Source organism: Lipotes vexillifer, unplaced genomic scaffold (genome assembly GCF_000442215.2).
Source record: "Lipotes vexillifer unplaced genomic scaffold, Lipotes_vexillifer_v1.1 scaffold345, whole genome shotgun sequence".
Taxonomy (NCBI): Eukaryota; Metazoa; Chordata; class Mammalia; order Artiodactyla; family Lipotidae; genus Lipotes; species Lipotes vexillifer.
Genome location: NW_006789243.1, coordinates 480,790 through 491,833, shown reverse-complemented (window position 1 = coordinate 491,833; position 11,044 = coordinate 480,790). Strand labels below are relative to the sequence as shown.

Sequence of the window (11,044 nt, the reverse complement as noted above, 5' to 3'; positions counted from 1 at the left end):
AGGGAAAGATACAGTTCTGATTAAGGTAAATTTGCTGGTGTAGATCCTTGACAAGGAAGGAGAGCTGGAGTAAACTGTCAATCCAGTCCTGCTTCTCCAGGCAACAATTCACTTTTCTATAAAAAACAAAGAAACTAAGAACTACACATATTCAATATTAATTGACCTATGATATCCTGGTGTTTGAATAACTACTAGCAATGTTCTGGCCTTGGTTTAAAGGACTGCACATCAAGTTTGAATTTATATCCGGAATCCAAGGACTTAAAGTCCTGATGTGCAAGGGTACTGATTCTCTCTCCTCTGAGAGTCCCTACAGCACCCTTTTAGTGAGAAGGTATTCTCTATTTCTTTTTACTTCCCTGGGAGAGACTCACCAAAGGCAGAAGGGGATTTTGTTATTTGGACCTCAGAGGTAATTATCACATAACTGTCACTTTGGAAGGCCATCCTTTCTGAGATGATAAATATCACAACCTGGGGGATTTCTGTATTTAAATTGATGACAGCCATTCCCATCCAAAATTAATACTCCAGGCAATAAAGGAGACTGGTGAAAGACAAATGTTTTAGCAGTATGGCTATTTCAAGTTGTTCATGACTAAAGTTGCACCATTCCAATGACTACTTATCCAGGCATGCTGGTCCTATTTTCTACTGTGAGTTAAGAATCTCCTGGTCCTCAGCTATCTTTTGCAAAAAGTTGCCATTTGTGTATTCTGTGAAGAACTCCCTCTCTGTACTTCTTCTGTGAGTTACTCATTACGCCTCTTTTCTCCAATGATTTATTATTTTAGAATAAAAAAGTGAAACCAAAAAAGGTGAATCAAAAAGTACAAATCTGCAAAATATAGAAAGCTAGTCTTTTTGGAAAGACAATAGAAATAATATACTACTTGATGCAGTCATTCATCCTAACCAAATACATGCATCAATATTCATGAAATACAATATGTGTATCTAAAGAGAGCAAGAGAGGAGGAGGAAGAGGAAGAGTGGAGGAGCTCAATATAATTTAAGCATGTTTCATAAAGAGAAATAATCATGAGATAATGAGGAATAATATGTACCTTCCTAGTTTCATCTCAATTATATATATGTGGAGTAAACAATTTTTCCATCATTTTAAAACTCACCCAATATAGGTACTTTGTAGTTTTTGGGGCACTAGCAGAGACGCAGCAGTGACCTGATCTCCACATCTGGCTCAGCTTTAATCCAAGCCCGTCCTATGATATGTGATATTCCAAGGGACACCAGGAATTCTTAACAATTATGTTACCACTATTTCTACTCTCATTAGCCTTGAAACACAGTGATAATATAGTAGATACTGTGCAGATGAAGCATGTAGGGACATGGGAACCTACAAGATCTGCTTGGAGAGGGAGAAGCAAAGCAATTCCACCCCCCGCCCCCTGACACACACATACTCCAGGCAATTCTCTCACTTCTCATCAATACTAGGAATGTATTTATTATTTATATCCTTGGTTTTAGGTATTGAAGACAACAAATATGCTCTGCTTATGGGGTCATACATTAGATGGTTATTAATCATTTATACACAAGTTCACATTCTGTTTTCACTTTCCTATCAGAAAACAGTGTCCTGAGAGAACAGAATGCTGACAGGTCATTTAAATGATGGGAAGGAGGGGGAAACAAGAGGAAATGGAGCCTTCTGAACAATTAGGGGCAATGAAGTGGCTGATAGGAGCAAGGAAGGCACCAATGATGAGCTAGACTGACTCCAAAGGAAAACAAAAAACTTACTTCTCAATGTTGTTGAGGATTGGCTCAATTAAAAGGAACTACTGGGAGATATTCTCAACTGTCACAGTCTGAAGTAGTAGCAGTGTATAACTGTAAATGTTTGGGAACCTAAATATTCCACCAGTGAATATGTACTGAATGCCTTTATATTCTGTTTGGTTAGGACTATCAGGACCAAATGTTATTGAGGCTAAATTGAAACAACACTCAATCATCCTAAAATAAGATATCTTAAGAGAGAAAAATACAAACTCTTCTTATAGACATATCTGGCCATTCTGACTGCAGCGTTTGGTAATCAGGAAAAGGCCACCATTTATAGTTTGGCACATAGTGGCACCTTTGTAGCCAGTACAAGCTAGCTAGTACAAGTGACAGATTTGTACAATATGTTTCCCTAAATTTGAACAAACAACAAATATTTTTACTTACGAGGAGCCCCTTCAGCCATTTCAATAGCAGTGATTCCCACGGACCACACATCACTCTTCAAAAGAAAAGATGATCAAAAAATGTCACTTAAAATGGGAAACTGATAGTATTTAGAATCTCAAAACAATCTTTGGCTGAGGGGAGATGTCAATGCTACAGCCATTTTATGGGTTTTCTATAATTGGGCTTCATTATAAACTGATGTTATAGGAAGATCTTATTTGACACTGTGACCAGCCAGTACTACACTACACAACCAGTTGACATGGGATGGGATTCAATGTAAGGAATATTCATCATGGATGTATTGCTATTGTTACCTTAACTGAAATAACAGAAGGAATTTATTGTAAAGAAGTCCTATCACATACTACTAGCTGTAAAGAAGTTGGATCTTAGGTAAACTCTTTGTATCTCAATTTCACCCTATGTAGAGATGATAATGGTATACACATCATAGAACTAGTATAAATATTAAATGAAATACTATATATAAGCACTTCAGCAGTTCCTTGAATATAGTATATTGAAGATAGAATTATTATAATTCTAGGAAATTATATTCTAGGAGGCTCTAGGAAATGACCCTCACTACTATTAACTGTACTTTGTTTTTTAGAATGCGGAAAGGGCACAGGGCTAGAGGTGCACTGTTTGGCTTAATGACTCCTAAGCAAGTTAACTGAATTGTTAAAACACCTGTTTATAGATGTCTTAGCTTCAAAGGGTTGTTGTGATGGTCTAAGTTTTCTTTAAGTTACATGGGACTAAAAATTAAAGACATATAATTAAAACGGGTGAAAGTCCTTGGAAGACTGCCAAAAATTGTACAGCTATAAAACATTATTTTTTTTACAGCAAGCCACTTAAAGAACATTACACTTCCATTGTCTCCATAGCTCCTAATAGTACTGGGCTATAATAAGCTCTCATCAGGTCTGCTTTCAGATCAAGCAGGGGGCATTTAAGGGAAAGGGAAAAGAGATGAAACTTGAATTAATCAACTTCAAGTATCGAGTCCTAGGTTCCACACAACGAAACCACAATGAATTGTTTGGATGACTTATGATGTGGAGAGTGAGTGTGGTTTTTCCAGTCTATAGCAAATGGAGAGTTTTCTTTCCACATCAGCTTTTTGAAATGTGTACATAGATGTATATTGTCCAAATTGCAGCTTCAGTGGAAATTTTAATAAATAGCATGAATTGTTACTTAATTTGTCTATTCCACTGATTTTCTGTGGTTTGGAGGTGAACCATGCCAAGGATTTTCTCCATTACTCTGAGTAATCAAATTATTATTTTTTTCTCTCTGGAGCTAAGTTACTGTGGGGATTAATAATTGGCTTTACATTTATTCATTTTTAAGTTTACAAAGCACTCTGTCCCTGGAAGTTAAATTTCCCTATAAAGCCACATAATATAATATTTTTACCAAGAAGTTGCAAGCAATATGAACTAGACATTCTTCCTCAAATATGGATAACTCCCAATGGTCTACTTTGTCTAAATTCTTAGAAAATATTATTTTTATGCACATCATTAAACCACATATAGGAATAGTGTCTAGCATTTCTTATTAGAGTCTATGTGAAAGAAGGAGCTGCCTGCTTTTTACAGGGAAATCAGCTTGATGCTTTGTGATGACCTAGAGGGGTAGGATAGGGAGGGTGGGAGGGAGGCTCAAGAGGGAGGGGATATGGGGATATATGTATACATATAGCTGATTCACTTTGTCGTACAGCAGAAACTAACACAACATTGTAAGCAATTATACTCCAATAAAGATATAAAAAAGAATACATTAAAAGAATCATAAAAAAGGAGCTGCCTGCTTTTTATTCTTTTATTTCATAATTTAAAATAAAAAGTCAAAAGTCCTTTCCAAAATTTGATTCCTACTATCTGAATCTTTACACTTACTCTGTAATCATAGGAGCGTCTGGGGTCCTCATCACAGTCAATCACCTCAGGTGCCATCCAGTATGGTGTCCCAATGAAGCTATTTCTCCTCCCATTAGTTCTGCTCACCTGGGCACTCACTCCAAAATCCACTGCAAAATTCATTTGTCAAAATAATTAATCAGTAACAAAAAGGTCAATAAATTATTGCTTTAACTTGGAAAGCCAATACAAAAGCCACAGTGGATAACAGATTTTCATTCCAGCCCAGCAAACTTTACCATGAAGTCTACTCCAGGAACACTGGGAAATAGGCTTTTGCTGGTATTTATGTTGGAAAGAGAATCAGCAGTGCTATTATAAATCTACAGTAGGTTTGGCTGAATGTTTACCGTGAATATTAAAAATAAAGTTCCATCAGTACACCCTGAACCTCTGAAGTGATAACATATGTAGTATTTGGACCTGCCACCAAGCTGGAGGAAGACCAGCACTATAAGCAACATCTAAGAAATCTAAAACTTATTAGTACTTTATTAGGAAGTCTCATTTATGATATTAGAAAGCCCTACCACACTGATAAAGAAAAAGGAATTTATGCTAAAATTTAGTTTAAGTTCTTCTACAGATCTTCTGAATCAGATGCAAATATTTACTGCAGTATCCATATCTTAGCTTAGACTATAAAAGGTCAGTCTTCTATTCATCTGTGGGATATATTATATGAAAATATTTAGTATGGTATCCTCAGAAACAGACAGAAAAAAGGCTAAAGTAGACTGGGGTTATTTAGTCCAGAAAAATAAGACAGGGATGAAAAATGAAGTAGATTTCCAAATTTAGAATGGTTTCCAGGAATCTAGAGGATGGCTAACAACCTTGACTGAAAAGTAGTTTAAAGAACTTGGGATAGGAAAAGAAAAATTTTAAAGTTAAGAGTTTAAGGCAGTGTTAAAGGAAGGACTAAAAAGAACAATAACAACAAAATGTCTATAATATATGAAAATCATCATTGGGTGGTGCACGATCTCATTAGCTAGATATTTTTTGAGAATAGGTTACATCAGAGCTCAGCATTTTCACTATCCCTGAGGGCCAACGTTAAGGGCCAAGAAATACCTATGAAGGCCATAAACTGATATATGACATTCAGAGAAGAAAATGAAAGGAGAAAAGGCTGGAAGAAACAGTGATGAATGGAAGAAAAGGGAAAAAAGAAAAGCTGAAGTTAAAAATAGAGATGAGACCCCAGCAGTGGCATCATTCACCTTTTCTTTAAAGACCTAGGCACCAGAATATGAGCATTATTGATCAATTGCAATTGCAACAGAATCACTGTCCAGTCTCTTTCCTTTCTGTTACTCCCTTTGGCTGTCATTGAGCTTGGTTTCTGCAACTTTCTCCTTATAACATGTTTAAAAATATGCTGGGATCTAAGAAATCTAAAACCAAATGTATAAGGATTATGTATATAATAAGCCTGATTAAATTTTAATCTAGTGCTAAAAGGTCTCTCCTACAGAGTCAAGTACATGATCTATAGTGCATGGACTTTGTGACAGGTTTTTCAGTGGCTTTTCACGTATTTACCATTTCTCTTCTGTGTTGCAAATGGTAGGGATGGCCAGCAACTTGACCCAGATATATGGTAGTGCTGCCACATGTGAACAGAGTGTAGCTGTGTGACATACTATCTACCCTGCACACTTGAATGTGAGATCCAAATGACTCTCATGAATTTTAACACAGTGTCTTAAAATTCTGTTTCTAGCTTTGTAGATTGTAGACACAAAATACACAGTACATTTTCTTGAAATTACTTTTCACTTATTTCAAGAACAAATATTGCCTCATGCTTCTTCCAGAAATATTCAGTGAAAAGCATTCTCAGTGAATGAACAAAATCTCTTCTTTGGTTATATTTATTTAGCAGAAAAATGGGAATGATTTTAAGGTCATGCTAGAGACATGGTAGGCAAGAATTGATATAATTAAAAAGTAATGCAGGGTTTGATACCAGTGATTTTATGTTCTATTGTATATATCAATGAGGTCATCTGCCATTACATAGTACTGACATTATTCATATGGTATTATTTAAAAACAAATCAACAATATTTATTTTAAACCTTAAAAGGTGCAATATATTGTCCCCTGTGTGCCTCTGAGACATTATGTGTAGTTTTTCAAATAAATTATGCCATTCTGAACCCTGGAATAGAAAGCCAGGAACTTTTTGGTATTTTGATTTCTAATTCTCAATTTGATTTGGATATTACTGGAGCATTATTTCTAACTGATATTAGTTCTTTAAATATTTGAGGGGAAATTCCAATGAAGCAATTTATGCTTAAGTCATTTAAAAGTTCTTTGATTTTCTTTGGAAAATATGGCTCTGTGATGTGGAAGAATTGTCTTTTTGTTTAATCCTTCACCATGGCGCAGAAACTTGCACATGGTAAATACTCAATTCAATTGTTAAAATAAAAGTAATAGCTGAATCTATTAGAGGGTTAAGCGATGATCAAAATGTAAAACTCCTATTATACTTGAAAAGTTGTTTTTATCTACATGATTTCAGAGAAAAAGTTAAGTGCATCTTTCGCTTGTCCCAACCTCCCTTCCCAAACAAATTTTCACACTTTGACTTGTTTTGCAGGCAGGGAAGACACGGCCTAAATAAGTAGAGGGGATTGTTAGTGACATGATAGAAAACACAGTAATCTTAAAGGATTTTTCTCTATTAAGATATTTTGGGCCTCACTTAAAGTATTACAAGAATAAACTTACCTAGTTTTACTTCAGCATTATGAGTCAGTAGCACATTCTGACCTTTGATGTCCCGGTGAATTACACGGTGTGCATGAAGATGAGCTAAGCCCTGCATATATATACATATATATATATATATATACACATTTATATTAAAAAGCAACATCAGTATATATTTTTCTCTTTTTCTGGTACTCTTCTTAGTATTTTTGAAAAAACTTTTGGTAAGAAAAATGGCCCAGATTTGCATTTTTCAGACAAAATTCTTTCTTTAGGCTGGAATTACTACAACCAGTTCCCAGAAATACTACTTTTGGCTATAAGGAAAGGAAAATAAATCAGGACACCCATGAAAGAAAAAAAACACCAAAAATTAATGTTTGTATACATTGGGCCATTTACTGTCCTTTCTATCCTCCATTTTTCCAACGAACCATATGAGTAAAGACCTGGATATCTTAAATATCATAGCTCGCATTGTTTTACTCTATTCCTCATCCAACCATTTGTTTAGTCCAAAATATTTTCTAGTCAACCTTGTAGGCTGAGAATTTGGGGGAATACGGAAATTCATTTTAAAGTATTTGCCATTTGTATTGGCTTACCATGCTATCTCCAGACCATTCACCACTAAAACTAACCCTTGACCTGGCTAACCCATGCCCTGGCTTCAGTGAGATTGCTCTAGATACGAACTGGGGATTAATAACAGAAGTAACAGTAAAAACAGCTAATATTTATTGGGTCCTTATTCTTGGCCAAGCACTTTGCTAAGTGCTTTACGTGAAGTAAATTACTAAGTTCTTATAGCAACCGTTTAAGGAAGGTGCTAATACCACCCCAAATTACAGATGAGGAAAATGAGATTTGGAGAAATTAAGTAATTGGCTCACGGACACACAACTAATACATGATGAACCAGAATTTAAACTCAGTCCAGAGTTTGCACTCTTAATATTTACACTATTACCACAAATGAATCCAATTAAGATGACAGGAAAGACATTCTAATCTTTTATCAGAGGTGCTGTTCAGTTCTGTTAATATCCTTCTTGGGTGACCCTAAGCACTTAAGACACAAAGAAAAATTTGAGTTTGGTAAATCAAGAAGATTGGCACTTTCATCCAATTTGGTGTTAAAAATAAGGAACGTTTTAAAAGTAAGCCATTATTCAGAGAGAATATCTGTCTGCAAAACAGTTTGTAGATGGTTTGGAGCCATTGAGTAAAACACTGACTTCTCAACTTATCTTAATCTCTAATGTCAGTGCTATGCTTTTTTAAAAAAAGAATTTAAAAAATCATAACAACATAATAAATACTCCAATTTGTCATATCCCTGATCCACTGAACACTACAGTCTGACCTTGACAGAGCCATTAAAGGCCATGATTTGGAAGGACCTGGTTAGCCATCTGCTGGTGTACCTTAAAGTTTAAGGACATCATCTGAAAATCTGCTTTCTCTAAAGCCTTTTTCAGTATCCTGACCCAGAAGTTATGTTTAGAATTCTCAAATCATCCTATATGAGCAGGTATAAGGTACATTGTATATATTACCACCAGGTTTTTTCAAGACCAGGGGAGAATGACTATATGAATGCTCACCTGGAGGATTTCTCGGCAGATATAAGCAATCCAATCTTCTTTCAAACTCTGATTTCTGGTCATTCTCACTACATCAGTGACTGAGCCTGCTGCACATAACTCCATCACCATCTGCAGGGAAGCCAGCAAAGTATCAAGGTTTAGGAAGTAATTCTCTGAAAATATCTGGAGAGTTTTAGTTCATATGGCTTGTATTTATATGCAATGTTTAGACACTAAGACATTGCAAAGACTGGCTCAATTGTCTGGTAGAATGAAAAAGAACTGGGAAAAAATCCAAAGATCTGTGGAGGGAGAGAAGGCAGGTACCACACCAGGGATTTTTAACTAGGACCTGGGATTTGAGCTAAGCCTTGAAGGATAGGTAGTGTTTGTATATGCTGAGAAAGAAGAACGTTCAGTTTATTGAAAACCGAATAAGACTTGCCTTTAGAAAGAAGCTTGTACAGGGGTAAGTCTGAGTGATGACTGGAGTAGAACAAAAAACACAGTTGAGGGAATAGTTTGCAGGTAGAGAAGCAGGATGTGGAGGATCTCAAAACAATTTACACTTCAACATTAAGACTAGATTTTTTAAATTGTTGTTTTATTTTCAAATTCTAGAATATTTTCCCCAAGAAACTGTCAAAATACAACTCCAAGTGGGAAACTGTCAGTTCCAAAACTGTAGGGCATTTTTTTCTAAATAACTTTACTGCTAAAGAAAATCTATTTTAAGGTTAATACTTTGACAGTGTATCATTCAGATTTTACTTTATTAATAAATGCAATTTCTCAGGAAATTTATTTTTGCCACTAATGAATCAGGTGCCCAACTAGTAAATTTGCTTCCCTATATTAGCTAATTAGAGGACTGACCAATGTGAAGGAGAATGTAACTATTATAATCAACTTCACAAACTTTAAGCACAGGCTTATGCATTAGTGCCCATGTCAATACTACCTTGCCAGTAGAACAAGACATGCCTTTTTTAAAAATAAGTGTAGGTAAGTTAATTATTGCCATAGATGAAAGGAAGCAAAAGGATAAACCCCAAATCATGAATATTCAAAAAGTCTACCTTATTTCCTTTTGGAATACTAAGATTTTCTTTTCAGAAAATTACCCCCTTATTTTATATTTGTTCACAACTGATATATCATGTGTCTTTTACCTGAGTACACTCTCCCAAAAAAGAAGGAAAGAAAAACAGCCTAAAAAAATCAATAATACAGATAAACCCAAAAGGTTAATTTTCATGTCAACTATATCAAACAGGCATAACGTATACACTGTGGTAATGGAAGAAAAGGGGCTCATTTTGAATCACGACAAACATGAATTAAAGCCATTCACTAAGATGAACAGTGGAAAATCTTGCTAGTATTACCAGAGTCAGAAGAGCTCTACTGTGAAAGGAATGCAAGGCATTCTCATTTTCCTGGCTTTGTAAGCACAATGCCTGGCACATACATTTTATACATGGTAATTATTTAGTCAGTTACTTCCTGTGTGTTCTGATTAACATGGGAAGGAAAGTGTGAATGGTCCCATGAAAATTCTTACCTCAACAAATAACTTTTGCATGCAGTGCCTATTCATCCTTCAGATCTCAGTGCAAGAAAAAGTTTCTCAAGGAAGAGTTTCCCATTCCCTAACTTAGATTCCTTTGTTATTTGCCCACACAGAAGCATGTTATTTCCCTTCTGACAAATTATACATTTATTTGTGTGATTATTTGATTGATATTTGTCTTTGCAAATAAACTTTAAGTTCCAGTGGGCCAGGGTCATGTCAATTCAGGTTATCATGGTATTCCCAGCATCTAGCAAAGCCTGCCAACTCGATGGGTTTTGAATGAATAGATGTTGAATGACTAAACAAATTGAGCACTAAGAAACATATCTAATAAGTAGACCGCCATACTGTCAGGAGGAAAATAACTTGTAAGTAAAAGTATACTAAAAGACAAATGTTGTATGCCTCTGCAAAAGAAAAAGAAAAACAGTAGCCGCGAAAAATGTGCAGTGATATTCAATAAAATCTGAACTGGAATTGTCAGAGAATAGAGGATTTAGTTAACTGGACATTTGGGAGAAAATAGGGGTAAATCGAAGATCTCTAAATTTGAGGGTTCTCGAAGTGTGGTACCCAGACGAATAGCATCAACATCACCTGTAAACTTGTTAAAAAGTCCAAATTTGTGGACCCCAGACCAATTGAATCAGTAACTCTGTGGGTGGGGCCCAGCAATGTGTGTTTTATCAGGATCCCCATGAAATTCTGATGCAGGCTAAAGTTTGAGAACCACTGTTTCAATTCAATCCCTTGTTGAAAACCATTCTATGTCCACTATCCTGCTTCCTAAAGTTCACACATAAAATGTAACAGAATCTTTCTTTGACTATTGAAGATCCTGAAAAGTCTCAGTCATTATTTTTTAAAAAATGCTACTCTTGACTTGGACTAGAAATTGAAATGTAAGCAAGTGTACACCGACCCCAGATTATGTTCTAAATATTCCTTTTTAAATAAAGATATTGTTGATCAAAGCTCATTTTCTTGTGATTTGATTA

General features: G+C 35.4%; 1 protein-coding gene across 1 annotated transcript in view; it reads right to left on the bottom strand.

Annotated features, from left to right (window-relative positions):
* Positions 1-11,044, bottom strand: part of NRK (Nik related kinase) — a 167,577-nt gene that overhangs the window by 66,785 nt on the left and 89,748 nt on the right. The window contains exons 6-9 of the mRNA XM_007462428.1: positions 8,489-8,599; positions 6,900-6,990; positions 4,131-4,261; positions 2,209-2,263 (exon numbers count right to left, since the gene is read on the bottom strand). Coding sequence (XP_007462490.1) covers positions 2,209-2,263; positions 4,131-4,261; positions 6,900-6,990; positions 8,489-8,599 — 388 coding nt within the window. The remainder of the gene's footprint in view (positions 1-2,208; positions 2,264-4,130; positions 4,262-6,899; positions 6,991-8,488; positions 8,600-11,044) is intronic.